This window comes from Euleptes europaea, chromosome 2, assembly GCF_029931775.1.
Source record: "Euleptes europaea isolate rEulEur1 chromosome 2, rEulEur1.hap1, whole genome shotgun sequence".
NCBI lineage: Eukaryota > Metazoa > Chordata > Lepidosauria > Squamata > Sphaerodactylidae > Euleptes > Euleptes europaea.
The window spans coordinates 69,646,574-69,671,373 of record NC_079313.1 but is presented as its reverse complement, the minus strand read 5'-3'; the positions used below and the strand labels follow the sequence as shown (position 1 = coordinate 69,671,373).

Below are 24,800 nucleotides of genomic sequence, written 5' to 3'. Positions count from 1 at the left end.
GACAAAATCTAAGAGCATGATCTTGAGTAGAAACATCATGTTCTATGAAGAGTTCTGTTCAGACCATCAGGTTGACAAGGGAATAAGGCCAGCCTGACAATGCTAGGGTGAGCTGCCATGCCCAGTGGTCACTTAATCACAGCAAACTGCCACTTGTGTGGACATTTAAGTAGCCGTTATGGAAGGAGTACAAACAGGATGGGGGTCCAGGCCCAGACACTTCAATCTCGGGTAACTGATGATATCCTCCTACAGCAGGACTAACCCAACAATAGCAATTACCATAAGAACCCCAGCAAGGATGCAGATGCTGATGAAGACGATGTCACTGGTGTCCTGACTCTTGCTCTCGTAGACTTCGGCCACCTCTGCATCCTGCTGTTGGGACTCCACCAGGTTCTCAGCATACTGGCTCAGCCTGTAGGGATCAGACCCGGAGATAAGATTCACAGATGCCTCTTTCCTTTTAGGCTCACACTGCACCTCATACTGGTGAATGTCTTCCTGATTGCCGTCCGAAAAGTCTATATATAGGATGCTGATGATCATGGACGTGTTATTTCTTTTCTAAATGACAAGGGGTTGAAAAGGCAAATAAGTTCCTTATTTTTACCTGTACACCTCTGTAACCTGTGAACTGTTGTTTTTTTCTTAACAATAGATGATAAATATTCCAAAGCAGCAAGGCTGACTATTCAACTCTGAAAGGTATGATTTTTATTTTTAATTCTAAAAATCTTTTTAGATTAGAAGAAGAACAGTAAGTTTTTATGCCCCGCTTTTCTCTACCTTTAAGGAGACTCAAAGCAGCTTGCAATCTCCTTCCCTTCCTCTCCCTACAACAGACACCTTGTGAGGAAGGTGGGGCTGACAGAGTTCTCAGAGAACTGTGACTAGCCCAAGGTCACCCAGCAGGCTTCATGTGGAAGAGTGGGGAAACAAACCTGGTTCACGAGATTAGAGTCCACTGTTCTTAGCCACTACGCTGGCTCTCTTAAATGTTTATATGAAAATTACCGTATTTTTCCATGTATAAGACTACATTTTTTTCTTTAAAATTTTGCCCCAAAATTGGGGGTCGTCTTATACACGGAAGACGACCCCTATTTTTTTTCTTAATTTTGGGTTTTTAAAAAAAGGGGTCGTCTTATACATGGGGGCGTCTTATAGATGGAAAATTACAGTATATCATTATAAATAATTATAATTAAATAATTATATGTCAACATAGGATACAGTAAAATCCAGATCTGCTTAGGCTGTGAACTGCCAAGTTGAACACAGTCCACAAACCTGACAACTCTCCCTGTCTTTGCAGTCCCTCACACATAAACAGTGAAAACTGGACACAGTCCTAGCAGGCTACAACACAGTATCCGGTAAACTGCACTCAGCTTGGTGGGTCACAAATTGTACTAGTCTACAATAGACAACTTATCCCATAACAGCTTCTTAAGTTTACATTTCAAGTATTGGATCAGAAATATGCTGAATCTTCACACACTATAAACACCGTTCAGTGCTGTACTAACATCAAAATAGAGCAACCTTTCTACAGAACTAGAACAGAGTAAAGTGGGTTTTTTAAAAATTTTTTTGCTGTGCTAATTTTTTCAGTGTTACAAATGCAGGAGATTCCATCTGACATGCATATGATATGGATGCAGGCCAAACAACAAGAACATTAGTATGATTGGCCTGATTATGAGCTAGTATGCTCTGAGGAAGAATCCGTTTCATTCTGAAGGTGTCCCGTACTGTTCCCAACCATAGAACATCAGTAAATAAATAGGTGCCTCTATCAGACCATGCTACTGCAGCGCCGTGACAGCCAGGGCAACCCCCCCCTCCACTGGTAGGGAAGGAGGTGGGGCTGGGGCCGGGGCTGGAGCTAGGCGGCTCCCTAAACTGCTCCAGGCCAGGAATGCTCCCCCCCAGAACTGGCGGAAAGTTATAGCAGCAAAACCTGTGGCATAGCTCATAGGCGAATAAGCTCTGGCAGTTTTGTATATGGTACAACCTGTATTCTGACTTTTAATATAATGTTTTGTGTGCTTGTGTAATTTTAACTAAATAACTATTTCTATAAACTCAGTAATGTAATTACATATTATATATTCCACATTTCCCTGAAGAAGCCTCTTGAGCAAAACCTGTAGAGAATTTTTATCCGAGTAATAAAATATATATTTTACCTATCTTGCACCATCGACCTTGGCCTTATTTTTTTATCTCCTGTGTCTTTTATTTCTCCTTACAGTGCAATCCTTCTAAGATAATTGACTTCAGGGCAATTAGAAGTGTCTATCTCTGCTTAGGATTGCACTGTTACTCTCAATTTCTCCTTGCACAATCCGAGGATAATTTAACACATGGCAAACATCTGGAAGAATTTTGCTGGGTAAAGAGCTTGGAGTTTCCCATATGAAGCAGTGCATATACATTTTTATTATCAGGATGACTTGTTTCAGAAAAATCGCTTTACCAGGCCCACATCTAGAGTGGGGGAGGGGATGTTTTAACCTTAGAAATGGTTGAGTTGCAATGGGCTTTCTGTGGATGCTAATGAATGTGAAAGGGCAATTAAAGTTAGCACCACTTCAACCGCCCTGTCCATTAGAATATCCAGGATGCTAAGAAAATAATTTTTTTCTCATCTGTATTATCCTCTAATGGCTCTTATGTTTCATCAGTGAAAGAATAAGTGATCAAAATTATTACGGTTGGAGTGCTGGTCTTGCAGTTTCTTATGCTATTCAAGTATTAAACAGGCCATTTCCACATGGGTTATCTATCCTGTGTTCAATGCTGCTGGGAAGTGGGGGGTTGTCCTGCATCTCCAGGGCTTCTCCAGCTTTTCTCTGATCTTTCTCAAACATACTTTGCTCCAAGGTTTTCGGAAAGCTGGCATGGCTGCTGTGTGGGCAGAGTTGCCTACCTAAAGTAGGGAAATTCCTTGAGATTTAGGGGTGGAGCCTGGAGCAGGTGGGACTTAGGGAGGGAGGGACCTCAGCAGAGTATAATGCCATAGACACTCCAAAGCAGCCATTTTCTCCAGGGGAACTGCTGTTTGAGGAACAGCTGTAATTCCTGGAGATCTCCAGACCCCACCTGGAGGTTGACAACTCTATGTGTGGGTGGGAAAGTTTGGACCCCCCCCCCCGCAGCCACAGGAACAAAATTGGGGGAGTCAATGGGTGATAGCAAGAGAGAGACACTGACAAGTCCCATTCTGCAAAGTCTGCAGAGGGTTGAATACATGGGAATGTGAGTAAATACACTTATAGTCACTTACCTGTGGTTCTGTACCACAAGTTTCAAACCTTGCATGTATCCTGAAGTTCAAGCCAACGACTTGAGCCGAGCAGGATGGGGTCCCTAAATATATCTTATTTCTCTCCAGCTGGGCCACTGATTGTGTGGAGATCTGGATTTGAAATTCTGTCCGTGTGCAGCTGACGTTCATGGGGACTACTACAAGGATTGAGAAGACAAGAGTCACTGGAAAAGAAGTGAGCTGTGGCTCACGAAAGCTCATACCCTGTCAGAAATTTTGTTAGTCTTTAAGGTGCTACTGGACTCTTGCTCTTTTCTACTGCTTGTGACAGACTAACACAACTACCCATCATGATCGATCTCCATGGAAAAGACAATCATGCTAGGAAAAGTTGAAGGCAACAGGAAAAGAGGAAGACCCAATATGAGATGGATTGACTCAATCAAGGAAGCCACGGCTCTCAGTTTGCAAGACCTGAACAAGGCTGTTAATGATAGGACATTTTGGAAGTCATTGATTCATAGGGTCGCCATATGACGGAAACAACTTGATGGCGTTTAACACTGCAAGAAGAGAAACAAAACACAGGAAGAACTTCCTCTGAAATTACAAGAGGCTAATGACAAACAGCAGCCCCAGAGCCAGGCAATGAATCCAGCTACCTCAGCCAGACATAGGTCAATGGGCCTGGCACAGCACTATCTGAAGAAAAATTAATCCCCTATATTAAAGAATTCTTCATGGCCATACAACCACTTGACCCAAATCTATAGCCAATAAGACCAAAGCCAGCTGAGCCTGCATAGTGTGCAAGTATCCCCACATGTTCCCCAAGGATTCCTATGTAGGGTTGCTAACCTCCAGGTACTAGCTGGAGATCTCCTGCTATTCCAACTGATCTCCAGCCGATATAAATCAGTTCCCTTGGAGAAAATGGCCGCTTTGGCCATTGGACTCTATGGCATTGACCCCTCCCCAAACCCCACCCTCTTCAGGCTCCGCCCACAAAACCTCCCACCAGTTGTGAAGAGGGACCTGGCAACCCTATTCCTATGGCACTTTGGCTCCTTGTGTGCCATTCCTCCACAGTAGCATTTACACTTTCTGAGGCCTACTGGATCTCTTATCTATTTCATTTTAGACTGAAGATTTATATTGTACTTCCCAAACCTTAAGTTTCACTACCCTGCCTGAGGCTCTCTTTTAGCCTTGGTCTAGGGTGGCCAGCCTCCAGGTGGGTCCTGGAAATCTATAATTACAAATGATCTCCAGACTACAGAGATCCCTTTCCCTGGAGAACATGGCTGCATTTGAGGATCAGATTCTGTGCCATGATGCCCTCAGCAATCAGTGCTGTTATCCTAGCCTAGCCTATGCGTTCTTGACAGGTTTAAGACCACTATTTCAATCCCCAGGATTCTATGTCCACCTTCTATAACTGGATCTCTACAAAGGACAATCCTATTGAAAGAACTGTTGCCTTTCACATCATTTATATTTACTTCTTCATGACTCCTAACAGCCTGTGTAATCATAAATAGAATAGGTTCATGCAATAAGTAGATTATGAAGAATTTGTGGCACTACTAGGGGGAAGCCAAGTGAGGAATATAAGGAGAATGAAGAGATGCATCTTGAAAGTACTGGTAGTTTGCTGGGTATATAAAGAAGTCATGCAAGAGTCTCAAATGGACAGAGAGAGAGAAGAGGAAAGGAAAAGAGAGAAAGCATTTGGGTACCGAGGAGAACTGGGTTCCATACTGTAGTGGTAAAGCCTCTGATCAGTTGAAACAGCAATTGCTGCTGTAGTTTTTAAACAGAAAGGCCTCCATTGGGAGGGGTTGGCAGCTGCAGGGGGGCTGATTTAAGAAAAGGATAGGTAAACCAATTGGGCAAACAATCCCTGGCTGCTGGTCAATGCCACTGCATTCTCAGTGGCAACCATAGCGATACTTTGTGGGAAGTAGCCATAAAAAGCATTATACATGGGCCAGCTTTTGTTAGAATACAAAGGTTAATTTATTTAATGTATTTATTCCCTGCCTTTTCCTCCAATGGGACCCAAAACATCTTACATCATTCTCCTCTCCGCCATTTTATCCCATGTTTGGTAGGTTAGGATGAGAATGTGTTTGACTGGCCCAAGGTCACCCAGCAAGCTTCCATGGGAGAGTGGGGATTTGAACCTGGGTCTCCCATATTGTTGTCTGACACTCTAACCACTACACCACACTGGCTGACAAATAAATGAAATGCTTTTGAAACAGGTGGTATCTGCACCACCACTCAAATACAATTTTTAGCATTTCTGAACTTCTCAGAAATGACTGTGAGTCGTGAATGTGCCTGAATTTGGGTGGGACATGCCTATTAATCCAAAATTCTGAATTTTCTGGTCTCTGGTAGGACGTGTTTGTAAAATACAACAAAGAGCAAAAGCGCAACTGGAATTTATAGTTCTCAATGTGTCAAGTAAGCCATGTAGAACTCACCCATCACAAGATTTTCAAATCTCAAATAATTTATTCAGCCCACAGGTTCAAATAATGTTTATACCAGGTATTTTGATTAAGTTACATTCTTAACGTTTTCTGTAAAACCAAAATGAAAATGCTTTTTATGTAGACAGGTCTTTGTTCTGATGTGCTTGAAAGTTCAAGCCTTACTAAATTTAAAGCTAGCTGCTTGCAAAGTATCTCAGCTGGGAAACCCGCTCTTTGATCTACCATTTCTCTTGTCTTGCCAGCAAATGCAATAAAGACCAAGAACAGTCACAGGAACAGGGTAAGTGTACTTCAGAAAAGAAAACAGAATAGCAAATACCATATACAGTATGAAGAAAAGGTATGATTTTAATAAGAGTACAACCAGCCTCTTGCAAAGCCTATCTTGTTTAAAAATGCCACCCATAATAAGTAAATATTACAGTAAATAAATGGCAATACAAGTACTATTAATCCCAATGGGTGACATTCTAAACTGTAACTTTACGAGATCAAGGTCATCTTTTTAGACAAAGGTAATTGTGATAAGTAGGGACTACAGGGCATTTGTGTGTGCTGTTAAAAATTAAATTTTCAGTGTATATATGAAGATATGCCCATATTTTGCCTGAAACAAAGCATAATCTCCTGAGCGCTTGCTGATCTGTTGGGAAACTGCATGCGATATGTGTGTGTGTAAAGTGCCGTCAAGTCGCAGCCGACTTTTGGCGACCCCTTTTGGGGTTTTCATGGCAAGAGACTAACAGAGGTGGTTTGCCAGTGCCTTCCTCTGCACAGCAACCCTGGTCTTCCTTGGTGGTCTCCCATCCAAATACTAACCAGGGCTGACCCTGCTTAGCTTCTGAGATCTGACGAGATCAGGCTAGCCTGGGCCATCCAGGTATAGCAATCTACTAATGTTACCAGCGATTGCTTTGCGAATTTATCCAATGGTAGCAACAGTAACAAATTTAGTACTCCCCCATGAACTATCAACTTAGACTTTGTGTTGTGTACGTAACATAGAGTAATTAGTGTTTTCCATATTTATTATCTGTAACCTTGTTCTACTTCTCTTTTTAAAATCTATGCAGCTGAAAAGTTGGGTGAAGGAGATCACACTGCAGACCTTACCTCCAATATATGCCACTGAGAAACCTCGGTTGGCTGTGTTCCGGTCTGTGTGAAGGACCAATAGCAGTTTGTTTCGGCTGGATATAATAGGAGACAGCATTTCTCTCCCACACCACTTCCCCAGCAGAGATGCCTTCTCAGTGCCTCCATCAAATATGGCCAGATGGTCATAATCGCAGCCATCTGTCAGGCTGTTCCGTCCTTCCAGATCCAAGTCCAGGAAGAAGACTTTGATTCGATATCCTGGGGGCAGCTGGATGGCCCAATGACACTTGATATTGTTGGGATAAGAGTTGGGATATTCAGGACTAGAGAAATTTCCTTTGACAGCTGTGTACACTTCTTGACATGACCCTGGTTACACAAGAAAGGGAATGTAATACAAATCAAGTAGCCAAAGCATGAATTCTGATTTCTTTTAGTACTACTTAGGAACTTTTTAACTCCTTCCCCTGCCCTGCAACCCCTGGAAAGTGTCATTTCATCATCTTCATTCAGGCTTGGCTGTGAGGCTGCTGTTCTAGCAATCAACCAACTAAAACTAGAAAGTGACCCTGTCTTGAGAAACTGATATAGAGACGAAAAATCTAGGGATTTTTCCTTAATAGAGAGCAGCAAGCCCCCACCCCTTTTAGGAGTTTCTGCATGATACTGTGCTCATCCCAAGTTAGGGTTGCCAGGTCCCTCTTTGCCACTGGCAGGAGGTTTTTGGGGCAGAGCCTAAGGGGGGGGCAGGGTTTGATGAGTGGAGGGACTTCAATTCCATAGGGTCCAATTGCCAAAGTGGCCATTTTCTTCAGGTGAACTCTATCAGCTGGAGATCAGTTGTAATAGCAGGAGACCTCCAGCTAGTACCTAGAGGTTGGCAACCATATGCCAAGTATGACTTGTGGGACACCCATGGATCTAAGAAAAAGAAATGTTTTGATCTGATTTAAACAGGGCAATGCAGGGTGGCTATGGGCAGGGCTTCTGTGTGGAAACTCTGTTTGGAGCCAATCTGGGGCGAGAGACGAGCTAAGCTCACCTTTCAAAATGGTGCAGCTAAGTGGCTCATCCAAGAAGGGTGGGTTGCTGTTTTTGTTGTTGTTTGTTTTTTGCAGAGAAGGGGGTACCAATGAGGGCAGCAGGGATGGGTATGTGGATGTCATCCCCTCCTGCTTGAATGCAGCACATTGCTGTTTCCACGGTGGGGGTGGCTTTTCCCATCTCTACGTGGAAGCATCCTGAATATCAGCTGCATACTCCAAAAGCTGTTTAACACAACGGTGCTGGGCTGTTTGATATTGGGTGCGTATCAGTGTGGTCTGCACCGTGCCTCAGGTTGATTGGACATTCCAAGCTGCACCACAGTCTGCAGCTCATTGATCTCCAGTCTGGTGCAGGTATCATTTATCATTTGCCTCACGATTCCTGATTTGAGAATTACCTCACTAGTCCTGATTTGGTCGTCTGCCATATAAGAGCCACAGTTCCAGACAACACAGCCATGCACAAACTCTGTGCTGTGATTCCGCTGCCAGTTGTTACCTTGCTATGGCAGAAAAAAACAGCTGGATAAATGTCTGGCAGCATATTTCTCAAAGACAGGCCCTGTAAGAGAATCCCCATCAAACTTTGGGTTGATTGACACTTTGGGTTGGTTCCACACCAGCCATTTAGTCTGGAATTGCCATGATTTGTTCACTCATTTTTTACGGACAATGCAGATGACATCATAGATGGTCTGCTGTATTTCAGTGCTTTCTGTGTTGTGTCTGACATTTTTCAGACCTGATTTGTGATGATGTTTAACATGTAACATGGAATTGCAGCTCTGGGCTGTCCCATATAGACAGTCCATGTGCTGAAGTTTCCTAAGGCTCCTGTTCCTTTAAAATTTCATCTTTTATTTTTTGCTTAATTAATTGCATCATGTTATCTCCTGCACCCAGGCCATTTCTCAGGGTGTTCATGAATCAATTGTAAATTTTCAGCTCTTGTTCTCTTGGGGGAGGGGGAACTTAATTACTTTTTTGCACTTTGTAGTCAACCAAAGACACTGAACATGATTTTGAACATGATTGTGAACATGATTTTGTAATGTCTGGAGAGAACAAGGAGATGTTTGAAAGCAAAAGGACAAAAGGAAAAATAGGACCTTTACTGAAGGGGTCTGAGTTCCAAACAGGAGTGTGTTAAGATCTTGCCTGAGGATAGATTTTTGTGGGAAATGTAGGGCTGAATTAAGAACCCCTATTTCCATCCCACTTGTAATTGAAAGTGGAAATGAAATCCTTCAGCGGTGCTAACAGGTTGTAGTGTGGAATTGCTTTTGGAAAAATGCTCATGGTACAGCCCGGCTTTGATCGTACCTCTTCAGAATGCAGGTTAAAAAGAATCCTGGCACATAGAAAGCCAGCCCATCTGGGAGGTGACTGTACTTCATGCAGTGGTAACTTACATTCAACTATGGGAATCCCTCCAGCATTCTGAAGTGATACAATTCCAGAGGGATGAAACTTTTCCCCTGAATTTCCAGATCCCCCTTGGTCTTTCGATGTGGTGACATCTATTCATTGTCTGTAATGAACATTTCTTCTGAGATGAACATTTCTTCTGAGAAAAGTATCATTGTACTGAGATCTCCAATTTGTCACATCCTGAAGCATGATCAGAAACTTAGATTGTACAGGATGTGGTAAATCTCAAACCTCACCATGTGAGTTTACATTAAGAAGGAATATTCAACATACCAAAAAGGGGTGGGGAGTCCAAGTAACTCTGTTAAATAAAACATTAATATTCAAATCAAGACTTGCCTGAAGCTAGTACTGAGTGATTCTCACTGATTATGAGCATATCAGGGGATGTTATATGGCTTAATAGTAGAGAACATGCTTTGTATGCAGAAGGTCCCTCCCAGGTTCAATCTCTAACATCACCAGTTAAAAGGATCTTCTAGATAGTAGTTGTTGGAAAAGACTTTATCTGCCTAAGACTCTAGAGCAAGGGTATCAAACATATGGCCCGGGGGCTGGAGGCGGCCCCCTGAGAGCTGTTATCCGGCCCACAAGCTAGCTGAGGCAGCCACTCCCCGCTCCCAATCTGGGCTGGGATATCCGGCCCTCGTAAGAGATGATTTTGACACCCCTACTCTAGAGCATCACTGCCAATCAAAAAAGACAATTAGATGCTTCATGTGCTTATCATAGAAATTTTAACACACAGCTACAGCTGAAAGCGTAATCCAAATAAAAGCAATGGTAATTTTTTTTTTTACTTTGGTGAAGTTAAGATTTATCTCTCTATTTGTCCAAAATCTAGTGTTTTGTGGGACTGACAGTGGTTATCTATCTCCTTTTCCTAGGATGATCTGTGCTAGTGGAGATACCACAGAATTTTACATGCTTCTGTCTGCTTAATCTTCACATACAATAAAAGTAGAATTTCTTCCCATACCTGAAAAGAAATAGGCCTTGAAGCCTCTACCTGCAATATTAAAGTCTGATTTGAACACAACCAGCAGTTCATGTGTGGAAGAGACCACGTCCGGAGGCTTCATATTCCCACAGTAGTGATTGAGAAGTGTATCCCCCATGGTAGGCCCATCAAAGATCGCCACATAATCAAAACTGCATTGTTCACTGTTTTCCATTTGGAAGTCAACAAAAACCAGTTTGATGACAGAATTTGAAGTTGCCTGGATGACCCAAAAGCATTCAGCATTGTTGGGGTAATTCTCAGGATAATCAGGGCTTGTTATTGATCCAGAAAGGCCAGTGAGCACACCCCCACAGACATCTGGAAGCAAGAAGACATCCCATGTTAAAATAAAGCACACATAAAGAGCTTACAGTCTAAAAGATGACAGGAAAAAAATGTTGCTGCTCTCCATCCCTCCAAATTAAACAAGACAACTAAAGCAAAGCCAGGAAACACTGTAGAAGTATGGCGGGTAGTGTATACCCCAATGATTCCCCATTGCACTCTGTAGCATCCTTTCTCAATAAATTGCATCACTGTGGTTTCTAGACTGAATGTTTGTGTAAAGTGCCGTCAAGTCACAGCTGACTTATGGCAACGCAGTAGAGTTTTCAAGGCAAGAGACAAACAGGAGCGGTTTGCCATTGCCTTCCTCTGCACAGTGACCCTGGTATTCCTTGGTGGTCTCCCATCCAAATACTAGCCAAGACCAACCCTGCTTAGCTTCTGATGGCTAGCCTGGGCCATCCAGGTCAGGGCTTCCAGACTGAATGTTTCCCTGAAAAGTGGTGAGAAGATATCTGTCAATAAAGAATGCTAATTATGCAGGAACATGTATAATAAGATTAAAAGCATTAAAAAGGTAAAGGTCCCCTGTGCAAGCACAAGGTCATTCCTGACCAATGGGGTGACAACACATCCCGATGTTTCCAAGGCAGACTTTGTTTGCGGGGTGGTTTGCCAGTGCCTTCCCCAGTCATCTCCCCTTTACCCCCAGCAAGCTTGGTACTCATTTTACTGACCTCAGAAGGATGGGAGGCTGAGTCAATCTTGAGCCGGCTACCTGAAACCAACTTCCGTCGGAATCGAACTCAGGTCATGAGCAGAGCTTTTGACTGCAGTACTGCAGCTTACCACTCTGCACCACGGGGCTCCTAAAAGCATTAAGAAACTGAATAAAGACTTATAATGGTAAAGGACAAGAGCCAGGATGTTCCAAAACATTGGTTCAAATGCCCTTGATAATGCATAAAGTTAATTTTATTTTCCTAATTCAGTTTTTATTGCATCATTTGTAATATGTTGTTTTATTGTATTGTTTATATGCATATTGTTTCTAGGGAGGGAAGGCAGCATGGTATAGCCTGATATCATCAGATCTTGGAAGCTAAGCAGGGTCAGCTCTGGTTAGAATTTGGATGGGAGACCACCAAGGAATATCAGGGTTGCTATGCTGAGGAAGGCAATGGCCAACCACCTCTGTTAGTCTCTTGCCTTGAAAACCCCATAAGGGGTCACCATAAGTCGGCTGTGACTTGATGGCACTTTACACACACACTGTTTGTATTACACTTTTTGTGGTATGTTGTTTTATTGCATGTTTTTGTGTAACCTATCTTGATTTTCAGCAATGTAATGTATTGGTTTTTCTATTAAAGAACCCAAGAGGTGGTGCATATTGTGACAGGATATAGCAGGGTCCCCAACCTTTCTGAGCCAGTGTGCACCAAAGATGGGTGGCCCCCATGGGAGGGGGGAATCCCCATTGGGAAACTTCCCCCCCCACGGAGGCCAGGTCTACCCATTGGTTTCTATGGGCCACCAGTGGGGCCAGGATCGCCCAGGAGAGTGGGGGTGGTGGCGGAGGGCGGGCTTGGCTTGCGGGCCAGTGAGGAGCCCTCCGGGGGCCGGATCTGGCCCGCAGGCCGCCAGTTTGACACCCCTGCTCTAAAGGATATAGAGCGTTGTAATGTAGGAACCTTAAATTGCAAGTGAACCAGGTGAGAGGAGCTGCTGGTGTGTGTGTGTAAGAGCTGGGTGAGAAATGAAAAGAAACAGTGTTATACGTACATGTATGGCAATCATGTTTCTGTGTTGTGAAGGCCAGGATGTGCAAGTAGTACCTTTCAGGGGCAGGGGTTCTGATTCATGAAGTTTGAGGAATACTGGTAACTCCCCCTAGTTTTCTAAAGCAAAATACTATTAACAAAAACAAGAAGCATATGTACTTCTTGGTGGAGGATGCTGTTGTCAAATGCCTTTCTCTTGAACTGTCTCTCTGAAAACAACAGGATTTACTAGGTAGAAAATGGTTTGCAGATCACAGCCCGAGTTTCCATTGTTAGGTCAATTTCTGCTTTCAATTATGCCGACGCATTCATAAAAAAGCAATAAAACTGGAAAGGGGGAGCAGAAGTCTGCTTGCAAACCCCTTCATGCTGCTGCCGGCCCCAGAGACAGAAAGAACCCAACGTGACTCCAGAATTCCTGGATGAGTGTTCAGGAAACACTCCTGACAAGGGAAAAGAAAATACATTTGCAGTTCTAGTCCAAGTGCATTATTTTCTCGACATCGCCAAAAATAAGCACAATAAACCTTGAGCACCCAATGATACTGTTTGCATGGGACTGTTCTGGATCTGAGCCACGGTGAATCTGGAAAAAAATGTGGCTGCTCTATATCAGGTATTTTCAAATGCTCTGGAAATCTGGATTCCAAAAGTGATTGCTAAGCAAGATTTAAACCTCATTTCAAGATTATTATTTTTTTACTATAAGATCAAATAGCAGCAGAGATTTTGCTCCCCATTAAGAAAAAAAAAGTTTTGTTGGTATTTGTCAATATTTGCCAGCTACAACATTCCATATGGTTTCCAGATTATTTAATGCTGGGACCTGCTAAAAGTTTGCCATATTTTCTCATTCTCCCTCACCCAGTCCAGAGATACATGCAACATCACCTCCTCTTGAAATCCCTCCTACAAGCCCACTTTTCCTGTCGCACCCTAATCCTCAGCCCCAATTGCAAACAACTCTGAGAAAGTGTCATGAAGTTAATCGTAATAAGAACAATAATAAAATAATAATTATCTAGCTGGTATTTTTTTAACCTATTCTTTCTCCAAAGAGCTTGGGGCAATTACATTCTCTTTTCTTACACTTCATAACAAACCTGTGAGGTGGATTAGACTGAGACCATGACTGGCCCAGGATCTCCCAGTGAGCTTCATGGCACAGTGGGTACTTCTGAACCTGGTTCTCACCACTCCTAGTCCAGTCAACTAGTGGCTACATAGTGCCATATGTCAGTTTGCTGACATGCATCCTTTGCTTTTTCTGAACATGTTGATTAGATGTTATTTTCACCTTACCCATACTAGCTCATTCTCTATAGTCTCCCGTCTTGGCATAATTTGCTTCTATATAGCTAAGGTGCTCTTCTGTGTCTTCCAAACTGGAGGTGTCTTTTCCCCTTAGGGTTGCCAGGTGTCAGGCCTTTGCCTTTCAGCTGGCGTAAAGGCTCTTGACATGAGTTAGGCCAGGTTCTGGCTACACGTCAAGTCCTTGGTTCTCATGCCTATGAACGTCTGTGTACAGTTTCGCTCATCCTGTTTTCTGCAGCTGAGTTAATGTTTAGTCTGTCTTCCTGGGAACCGCTTATCTCGGGGTTGCCTAGCAATGTTTACCTTTTCAGTCCGTAGTGTCTTAAGCATGTAACCTGCCTGTGTTCACCATTACTAGCCTTACCTGCCTGTAGGCAGTCAGTCCTTTAATCTGTCTTTTTGCTCCTAATAAAGTATTACTGCTTCAGAGCTACCTGCCTGGTTGAGTTTGCTTATGGGATGCTAGGGACAGACGCCTGATCCTGACACCAGGTCTCTCTTTGCCATTGGTGGAAGATTTTTGGGGTGGAGCCTAAGGATGGCGGGGTTTGGGGAGAAGAAGGACTTCAATGCCATAGAGTCTAATTGCCAAAGCAGGTGAACTGATCTCTATCAGCTGGAGATCAGTTGTAATAGCAGGAGATCTCCAGCTAGTACCTGGAGGTTGGCAACCCTAGCCTGACCAAGTGACATTTATGTCATATCCGGCCCTCATAACAATTGAATTTCACATCCCTGATTTAGATGGTGCTGCCATCAGTGCAGGAGCTTAGAAAAGCTCCAGAAATATTACCATTCAAGAGCAGATCCCAACAAGCACAGCCTTGGAACTGACAAATGGACTCCAACTCATTGCTTGGGAAACATTAACTTAAGAAGATGATAGGACAAATTTACTTTTTAAGTAAGGCTTTTCAACCTGTTCAATATTTTAGGCATTTAACCATCTTGCTTTTAGCTGGTTAACTGGAGGAACTGAAGGGACAAAAATCAAGGCATCAGACTTAAACTACAGAGAGTACTTAATTATTGGCTGCTTTTTTAATTATTTGAGTTTCCCACAGTCCTCAACTCTGGAAGAGGAGAACGTCTCAAGATATAACGCTGGTCAGGTGCAGCAAGTAGGGTATATGTTGGGTGTCTCTGCTTTGGGACCTCCCAGTATATTAGAGAACAGTGGTCCTGGGATTATGAGGGAGTTATCTAGAGCTGGAGCTGCTACCCAACCCAGGCCCAGGTAGCATCCAGGTCCCCACATGAAATGTGCACTTTCCAGGTTTGGGGTGTTGAAAAGCAGTGGCCTGAGGCAGAGGTGTTCAACAAGCAGAATGCACCGCTCCGCTGATCAGAAAAAGGCAGAAGATCAGGCTCTCAGTGGTTTGTACCAGGTGGGGCAATCCAGAGATTTCACGTTCCCTGCTAATTAAAAAAAAAGTTAAAGGTCCCCTGTGCAAGCACCGGGTCATTCCTGACCCATGGGGTGACGTCACATCCTGACGTTTCCAAGGCAGACTTTGTTTACGGGGTGGTTTGCCAGTGCCTTCCCCAGTCATCTTTCCCTTTACCCCCAGCAAGCTGGGTCCTCATTTGACCGACCTCGGAAAGATGGAAGGCTGAGTCGACCTTGAGCCGGCTACCTGAAACCAACTTCCGTCGGGATCGAACTCAGGTCGTGAGCAGAGCTTTTGACTGCAGTACTGCAGCTTAACACTGCGCCACGGGGCTCCTCCCTGCTAATTGCAAGGGCAAATTTCCCTGCCTCTTTTGCCTGATGAAAAGGGTTTTGAGGCCTCAGCACACAGTAAAAGCAGTTAACTGAGAGAAGTTTATGGGTTTTACTCCCCTATTCTTTGCTTTCTGGTGGGTCATATTTTGGTTTTCCATTGGTTGCTGTCTTTTGACCTGATCTGATTATTGCGGTTGTGTCACTGCTATTTTAAAACCTATTTCACAGCTTGTCCAATTTTTCACAGGACTGGTGTCTTGAATTTTATTGATTTTATAGTACCTTGGATTGCGATGGCCTTTCCCCCCTGTTGTTAACTGCTTCAAACACTTTTGGGAGGAGGCAGTCCTACAAGTGTTTTGAATCAATAAACAAATCAGCACAGCTTCTCCTCACCTCAGGCATTCAGGCTCCTGGTTCACACCCAGAGCCTCTGACAACCACAATCTTCCCCTCGCAGCCAGTGTACTTCTGTCTCATCTTGCTTCATTCCCTCGCTGCTCTATCTGACAAAGGGAACTTTGACTCTTGAAAGTTCATACTCCCCAAAACCTTGGTGGTCTCTAAGATGCTTGTGGACTGAAACCCAGCTGTTCCACTATTCTATGTGACTGGAAGAGTTTGTCCCTATTGTACTTTCCAATTATTGTTTACTTGCAGCTTCCCATTTGATTTCCATTTTGATTTGTGGTGCATTTTGATTTGATTTCCATTTGATGCTCCATTTTGCTCCTTTGTGCGCTCCTTCTCCTTGTTTGCCTGTGTGATATTGACTCTGCCCTGCCCACCTGTAGAGTCTAGCCCTTTGGTGAATTGCTTGCTTCCACTAAATCAAACTTTTGGTATAAGACTTTGCTGTCTTCACTATCGCCTCTCGCTCTAAAGCCTTATCTCTCTCTTCAGGGCCCCAGACCTTCAGGTACCATTGGCTATACCACTGCATGATGCAGCAACATTTGGGGAAAACTCAGGTTGATGGCAATTCTAACCTTTTTGGTAAACTGCAGAAAATCCTTGGCTGGCCACGTGCTTATCTGAGTGAAAGATTATGGTCATGACGTTCCAAGACGATGTAAACGGCGGAGGAAAATTTGTGCCACAAAATTTGCCTAGGAGGTTCCCTTGGTCTTCTGAGACCCCATTGTAGATCTTGAGGTAGTCATATTCACAGCTGTCATGGTATTCCAGATCAAAGTGATGGAAGGTGAGCAGAACAGAGGATCCTTCTGTTACCACTATGAGCCACATACAGTCTGTGTCATATGGGTAGAATCCAGGAAAATTTGGGCTTGAGATATTGCCATGTGGTGCTGAGAGAACACCACCACATTTAACGCCTGTAGAAAGTGCAAACATTGGAAAAGTAACCCAGATTACTTTGTCAGTCCAGAAGGTAGAGTGGTGGAGGAAAGTGCAATCAAGTTGCAGTTGACTTATAGAGACCACATAGGGTTTTCGAAGGCAAGAGATGAACAGAGGTGGTTTGCTATTGCCTACCTCTGCATAGCAACCCTAGACTTCCTTGGTGTCTCCCAGCCAAGTACTAACCAGGGTGGACCTTGCTTAGCTTCTGAGATCTGATGAGATTGGGATAGTCTGGGCCATACAGGTCAGGGCAGAAGGCAGAGTAGTCTACTAGTTTTTTTTAGCAACTGCTTGAAGCACTTCTTTACACAATGGATAACCAAAATGGAATTCACTGCCACAGGGTGTGGTGATGAACACTAGATACCTTCAAAAGAGGACTAGACAATTTCATGGAGGAAATATCTATCAGCAGCTGTTGGCTATGATGACCAAATAAAACTATTTTCCCCAATGGTGGGCTGCATGTGCAGCTCCCTGATAGAGGGGCTGGAGCCATTCGGGGTTGAGAAAATGGAACAAGGGGAAGGCCGAAGCCCCTTCTTCCTCTGTGCTGCAGTCCAGATCTAAATCAGGGCCCTCTACTCTTGGGAAACAAGCTCCCTTGCTGTTGATGTGTGATTATCTGAGTCTCAAAGTCAGGACAGGGGAACTCAGGCACAACACATTAAAAATCATAATGTGCAGCTTGGCTTTCAGTTTTGCAGCATGCTCAGCTGGCCTGCTAGTTATCCACACCATGTTTAAATGACTACAACAATAAATTGAAAACTTTATTACATGGTAAAAGTTACATTTTATTTACATATTTATTTAAATAGCAGCCTGAACAGCCCAGCTTAGCCCAAGCTCATCAGAGTTGGGAAGCTAAGCCCGGTTGGCCATGGTTGGTTCTTGGATGGGAGACCACAAAGGAACATGGAGGTTGCTTTGAAGAGGAAGACAATGGCACATTATTCATTAATTTATTTAAATATTTACATCCTGCCTTTCCCTATGGTCCAAGGGAGCTTACAATTTCAAATTCAAAATATAGAATTAACCTCCCAATAACCTCCCTTCCCCATGAAAATGCTACACCAATATAATACACGGTTACAAACATAGTTCTAAAAGTTTTAAGTTGCTTCCCATATCTGTACGCCCACTGAAATCATCGGATCTTTGGCCTCACTCTTCAAATTGTATCTTAGTACTCATGGAACTGGACCTAAGGTGCCCTTCTGTGAATGGAAGGTGTTTCCTTCCACTTGCACAAGGAGAGAGCTGCCACTTTCCTACTCAAGTTACATCCCCCCTGCACTGCAGACCATGCTGTTCCTGATTCATCTACAGCAATAAGGAACAGGGTTTTGGGTGAGGGGGACAGGGGGTTGCAGAAGACAGGAGGAAGCAAGAAGTATCATTCCATGAGTGGACCTTGGCTCTTAGTTCTTTGGATGCAACTTGCTATCCTTTTCAAGGGTGCTCTAGAGTACATAACTTGAGGCTTGCAGTCTACTACCCTGAACCAAGGAATTCTTATGGATATGAGAGCTCAGGTGTCCATACAGATCTTCTCTGTTCATTCCAGTGTAGGACACTTGTCAGTGTGCACATTTCCTTATCACAGACTAGTACCGTATCTATTCCCTTCATTGAATTAATTCAGCAAGTTTACATGTGTAAAGGATCCATGTGCAAAACTGGTCACACATGAATGCATGGATTGGGGCACATATATTTACAGTATATTTGTAAGCCCTGGTTTTAAAGATATGTAAAGTGTTGATTCATAGGGTCGCCATGAGTCGGAAGCGACTTGACAGCACTTAACACACAAAGTGTGTATAGTGAGCAGATGACTGAAATCTGTGAAAGCCTAATAGCGCACTCCAATGATCTAAAGACGGGCACAGAAAACAAAGCAAATAGATTCTATTTTAACAGTAAGCCCAATCTTGCGAGCTGATCCAAAACACAGCCCCCCCCCCAAAGCCTTACCTTACCTTTCTTGGCGTTTATCCCATTCGTTGCGCACAAGAAAGTTATAGTGACAAGATGTTTGAGAAGCATCTGCTGCATCCTTTGACACAGCTATGAAGAGACAAATGGACCTAGTGCCAGAAAATAGCAAAAGTATTCTCAATGCAGTCTATCGGAGAGGGGGAAAAATAGCTGGAGGCCTGTCGAATTAATAATGGAATGAATTATTCATTGCTTGTTTGAATTAGTAACCTGATCTGTTCTTTGCTTCCTTCACTCGGTTTTAACGATCTGGATCAAATATCCCTAGGATTTACACTGTACCAGGTTCCTTGTCAATACACTATATTTGGAAGCAATATTAATGGTGGGGATATGGTGCATAACTGCAGTAAGTCTGTGCTGACAATATGCCCTGAAGGGCTCATGAAAATAATTTAGTTCACCATGCAAGATAGGCAACCAAATCAGGAATTTCAGATTTTTCATGGAAATGTATCTGGGGAATAGGTTTGAATTAAAACATGCATGCTGCATGAATCCAGTTGTTGACAAAAGAATAAAGAACGTGGAATTGATTTGTAGAGGTTGAGGAATTAAACCATAGTAATGATGATGGTGCTATTCAGGACAGAAATTATTGTCAAACAGTATTTATCATGACCCTTTCCTGGGTTTGGTTACCAGGATGTTTGTAATGAGCATTGGGTACAGTGCAGGAGGGCACATTCCTGAGATTTCCCCTACAAGAATGGATTTTAAGGTTGACACCTGGTTTTGTAACAAAAGTCTGACACATAGAAAGTGAGCATGACATTCAGCTGAAACGTTTGCTTTTCAGTTGAAACTAAAGCAAAACATCCACTTGCTTAATTTCTACATAGAAGGAAGCTGTCATAGGACTTGTAAAAAATGGCAACCCAAGGCTGGCGCTACATGTTTCTAATCTCATAAGCATCAGATTTCAGGTTCAGAGTGTTCTGTTATTTAAAAGCTGCTACCAATACATAGGTCTGGATCTTAGTTATGGCTTATTGAAAGGCAGTGAGTCACACACACGCACACAAAAAAGAGACAGAGTCGTTGTTCTTATTAAAATAAAGTTTACTTGCTAAACTCAGGGATAAGGGATCACTGGGAAAATAAAATAACAAATCCTTTCTACATTCTAAGTTCCCTATCCTTTCCAGAAGCCTCTGGCAGGCACCAGCTTACTCACGAATAGGCTTTCTTAAAAAGACAAGATAGCCTCTCCATTCTAGCAGGCTGGAATCAAAACTCAAACTGAACTAACTGCTTTCACTTCTAACAAAGGATACAGGAAAGCAGTTAAATGCAAATTATTTGTGTACGTGACCAGATGCGTGTGGTCAACGGATGCTCTCGATGACCAAATGCTAAATTAACATATTGCAGGTTACATCATACCTTGAACTGGTTAACAGCATTATTAACATGTAGCAAAGCTCGCCATACCCAACACAGAAAAGACTTTTTCAGACATTGCAGTCATATGTACTGGGAGTCTACCAACCATGTGTAATAGGAGTGTGCACTATCTGCAGTCCTCCCAAATGAACGGTTGCCATGTCATCTGAACAGGGACAATGCATACTGAGGCTCTACACATATGGTAAATGTGTGCGCTGCCACTATTCACACAGCATGGCAACTGCACATATCACATGCTCCTGTTATGCACAGCTAGTAGGCTCCCAGTAAGTGTGATTTTAACATCTGAAACAGATTAGAATAGAGAAGGATGGGAGAAACCCAATGCTGCAATCCTATGCAGTTTCTCCAGTCTAAATCCACTGATTTCAACAGGCAGACTGGAATATTTAGGATTGCCAACTCCAGGTTGAGGAATACCTGGAGATTTTGGGGGAGGAGCCTGAGGAGGGTGGGGTTTGGGGAGGGGAGGGACTTCAATGCCATAGAGTACAACTGCCAAAGTAGCCATTTTCTCCAGGTGAACTGATCACTGTCACCTGGAGATCAGTTGTAATAGCAGGAGATCTCCAGCCATCACCTGGATCAGGAGTCTGCAAACTGCGGCTCCTGAGCCGCATGCGGTTCTTTGGCCTGTTGAGTGCGGCTCTCCGAACTTCGGAGCCCCTGCTCTCGCGCCTGCTCGCGCCGGCAGCCGGGCTGCGGAGCTGCATGCCTGAGAGAGAGAGAGAGTGAGCGCGAGAGAGCAGGTGAGCGGGCGCACTGTCTCTCCCCCCCCACCGCCGTGGAGAATGGCCAGGTCCCCCTTTCCCTTGCCCTCAATGGTTGGGAGGCTAAAGCCTCCCCTCCCCTCTAGCCGTGCGATTGCTGGGCGGGCGGCTCGGCGGTTCCTGCCCCCCCCGCCCGCCTATCAGCTGTTGGGTGGGGCGGGCTTTCTTTGGTAGACCTGGCCTCCAGCTGAGTCCCATTGGGAGGCCATGTCTACCCACTGGCTTTCTTGGCGGTAGACCTGGACTCCGAGGAGGGGAAAAAGTCCCTCTTCAGAGGCCAGGTCTACCAGTTGGCTTCTATGGGCCTCCGGAGGCCAGGTCTACTGCCAAGAAAGCCAATGGGTAGACCTGGCCTCCCAATGGGACTCAGTCGGAGGCCAGGTCCACCAATAGGCTTTTATGGCGGTAGACCAGGCCTCCAGACGAGGACTCTGGACGGGGAGGGGGAAATGGCAGAGACTTACAATTTAATTTTTATCAATAAATAAGATCACTATTAAGTATGATATCAAGTTTTATTCAGTGTACCTATAGTTTAATTAAGACTTAAAACTTTAATTAAAGTTTATTAAGTTAATAAACAGTGTACCTACCTATATAGTTTAAGTTTAAGAAATTTGGATCTCAAAAGAAATCTCAATTATTGTACTGTTGATATTTGGCTCTTTTGACTGAGTTTGCCGACCCCTGACCTGGATGTTGGCAACCCTAAGAATAACTGTACAGGATTGTTCTGTAACTACCATACATTTAATGTTCTTACATTGCCAGGTGATAGACTTTATGAATCCAAATTTATTTTTAAAATGTTTTTGCTACAAATCATTGTAGGAGTTAATTTGGTCACAAGTCTTAATTTGGTCACAATATTATTATATCATAGGCTGGATCAATTAACTGATTTATTCCACACCCCTCTGCCCTCACCACTCACCACCAAGAATTTATGGCTATAGTATACAGGATATGTTTAGAAGGCCAGGACTTTGTAGTAAGATTATTGGGCAGATTTAATAACAGTCAGAGAAGTCATGCTTGAGTAGCAGGCTTACGGGGAATGAATTGTTTCTCCTTCCTTCCTCTTCTGTTTTTAAAAAAGTAAAAAAAGTAAAAGTACGAGTCTGGATTTATGGAGAGCTGACTGGCTAAGTCAACAGTGAAGGCAAAACAAACAGCCAGAGGAAAACCGGCAACCCATTTCCACACGCTGGAAGGTCTGCTGCATTTTAACTAAGATTAATATTTAACATCCGTGGTTCTAAAGAGACTAAACCATTGGGGAAAGTAGTTACTGAAGAACTACTTAGGTGTAATTCCCAACGCCCCTCCCCAACTTTTAACAATTTAAATTCATTTAGGAGCATTTCAGAAGAAACTGTCTGGTGTACAGAGTGAGCCAATATGTGGGCATAATGATACGTAGACAAATCTTTTGAATCTTGTAGGGAAGGGACAATGTTAAAGGTATTGCTTTTCTCACTCCTGCATTACAAACAGCACCTGCTGAAACCTCCATGCCACTAGGAAAGGGGCAGGACCGTCAAGCGCCCTATCTGCTAGGGAAATGCACAAGAAAGCAAATGGCCTGCTGTCCCTTGCTCTTTTCCCCAGGGAGTCTAAAATTTTCTGCTGCTGTAACTCCACACAAAGGAATTCTGAGGACCAAAATGAACCACGGACGTCTAAAGGAAATGCTCAGAGAAAGGCTAGGGGGTAAAAATGTCACCTTCAAAGCTGCAGAAAAAGAAAGAGTCCATCTCTAAATCTGAGCCCGTTAGACACATTGCATTTATTAATTAAGCAATGAGGATCGATACCTGAGACATTTCATGTGGATTAATGACCATCTGGGAGGAGTTGATGGCCTGAGGTGCAGCTGAGGGCCATTAACACCAATCAGTCATCAGTTCCCAGGAAATACCCTATGCTAAGGTCACTAAGTGGCCAGATTTATTTTATGAGCAATGAGGACAATAATAATATGTAGTCCTCCTCCTCCCATTCCTTCCTGAACCCAATGCTTCTCCATTTTATGAAGCAGGATTTATTTTATTTTATGTAGTTATTTGTAGCCTTCTTTTCTCCCCAATGGGGACCCCAAGCAGCTTATGATATCATTCTCCTATCCTCCAGTTGACCCTCACAACAACAACAGCAGCATTTAGGTAGGTTAATAGGGTTTCCAGGTCCCCCCTCGGCTCCGGCGGGAGGTTTTTGGGGCAGAGCTGAGGCAGGGATCGCGTGCACGCAGCCACGCTGACACGAACGCATCACTTCCGGTTTACACCCAGAAGTGCTGCATCGCAACGGGCCTCCCGGGTGTAAACTGGAAGTGATGTGATCGCGTCGGTGCGGCCGCGTATACACCCGATCCCCACTTCCAAGCCGGGCACTGGATTGGCGGGCAATTGCCCACCAATCTAAGTGACCTGGAAACTCTATAGGTTAAGCTGAAAGAGAGTGTTTGACCCAAGGTCAGCCAATGAGCTTCTATGGGACAGAATGGGGATTCAGACTGGAGTTTCCCAGATCCGACTCCAACAATCTAATCGCGGGCGCTCCTTAAATTTAAAGACCCCAAAAATTCACAAATATTTACTTCTATGAAATGGAAGAGAGAGAGAGCTACATATAAAGGGTAAAGATATAATATGATGTAAACCTGCCAATACAAAACAACTAGGGTTGCCAACTCTGAGTTGGAAAATGCCTGGATATTTTGGGGGTAGATCCTGGGGAAAGTGGGGTTTGGGGTGGGGAGGGACCTCAAATGGGTAAGATGCCATTGAGTCCATTCTTGAAAGCATCCATTTTATCCAGGGGAACTGTTCTTCGTAGTCTGGATATTAGTGGGGCCTGGGAGATCTCCAGGCCCCACATGGAGGTGGGGCAACCAACACCTCAGAACAGCATTAATAGAAGTTAGTTCTATTCTGTCCATAGAAAGAAATAGTATAGAAAAGAGAAGAGGAAGAGGGTGTGATTGGGAAAAACTCTCACATGTACCACTCTAAAGAGTCTATGACTGCCACTGAGCCATCTTTCCTTGAACATGTGCATATTATAGGGTAGTTCTCTTACTGGAACCAGCTCAAACAGCTGGTATAGTCTACATCCTACCCTGTTTCCAGTTACTGATTTATCTGCATGGAAATTAGTACTTTATTAAAGAGTTTTTTAACTTCCCAAAGAGAAGTTCAGTGAATATTTTGACATGTCTGTCATCCTAACCGTTCAATTATCCCTCTCACCTTCATTATCAGAGTTCCCCCCCTATTCTTACAAAAAAAGTTTAAGCTGATTTTGCACATGCCCATCTATTGACCATAGACATGACATTAAATGTACCCTTGAATATGAGTTTTTGATATGATTGGTGCTTAGGGTTGCCAGTCTCCTGCTATTACAACTGATCTCCAGCTGATAGAGATCAGTTCACCTGGAGAAAATGGCCACTTTGGCAATTGGACTCTATGGCATTGAAGTCCCTCTCCTCGTCAAACCCCGCCCTCCTCAGGCTCTGCCCCCAAAACTTCCTGCTGGTGGTGAAGAAGGACCTGGGAACCCTACTGATGCCTCCTACCACACGTATAAATGTACATCTGACCATAGATTTGGGGGGTAATTTCGGGTAACGCACTTTGGGTGTGCTGCTGACACATATTTCGGATTGGGTGTGTGTCAAGGGTGACCCTGCTTTGGTGCAGTAAGGTACCCAACCTTTACCTGGATTCGGTCTCAGCAGTTCCCCGAGCAACACACACCATAAACCAAAAGAAG

General features: G+C 43.7%; 2 protein-coding genes across 3 annotated transcripts in view; both read right to left on the bottom strand.

The window, feature by feature from the left end:
- Positions 1-249: 249 nt before the first annotated feature.
- On the bottom strand, positions 250-18,897 carry CDCP2 (CUB domain containing protein 2). The gene is made up of 6 exons (XM_056844492.1): positions 18,822-18,897; positions 16,458-16,805; positions 10,336-10,677; positions 6,895-7,248; positions 3,296-3,474; positions 250-567 (listed from the first exon to the last, which is right to left on the bottom strand). The coding sequence occupies exons 1-6, from the start codon at positions 18,895-18,897 to the stop codon at positions 250-252; spliced, it is 1,617 nt and encodes a 538-aa protein (XP_056700470.1).
- The window catches only part of LOC130472986 (NADH-cytochrome b5 reductase-like), a 59,994-nt gene continuing 37,836 nt past the window's right edge, over positions 2,643-24,800 (bottom strand). The window contains exon 7 of one of the 2 annotated variants that reach the window (XM_056844494.1): positions 2,643-2,657. The gene's annotated coding sequence lies outside the window, so the exon portion shown is untranslated. Of the gene's footprint in view, positions 2,658-10,139; positions 10,156-24,800 lie in introns of those variants that run through there. The other variant, XM_056844493.1, reaches the window with a different exon arrangement.

Coding starts and splice junctions, on each gene's coding strand:
- CDCP2 (XM_056844492.1), bottom strand. CDS start 18,897: ATGCAGCAGATGCTTCTCAAACATCTTGTCACTATAACTTTCTTGTGC. Junction 10,678..16,457: donor TTCTGCAGTTTACCAAAAAG/GTTAGAATTGCC, acceptor TCTTGCTTCCAG/ATGTCTGTGGGGGTGTGCTC. Junction 3,475..6,894: donor CTCAGTGGCATATATTGGAG/GTAAGGTCTGCA, acceptor CAATCCTTGTAG/TAGTCCCCATGAACGTCAGC.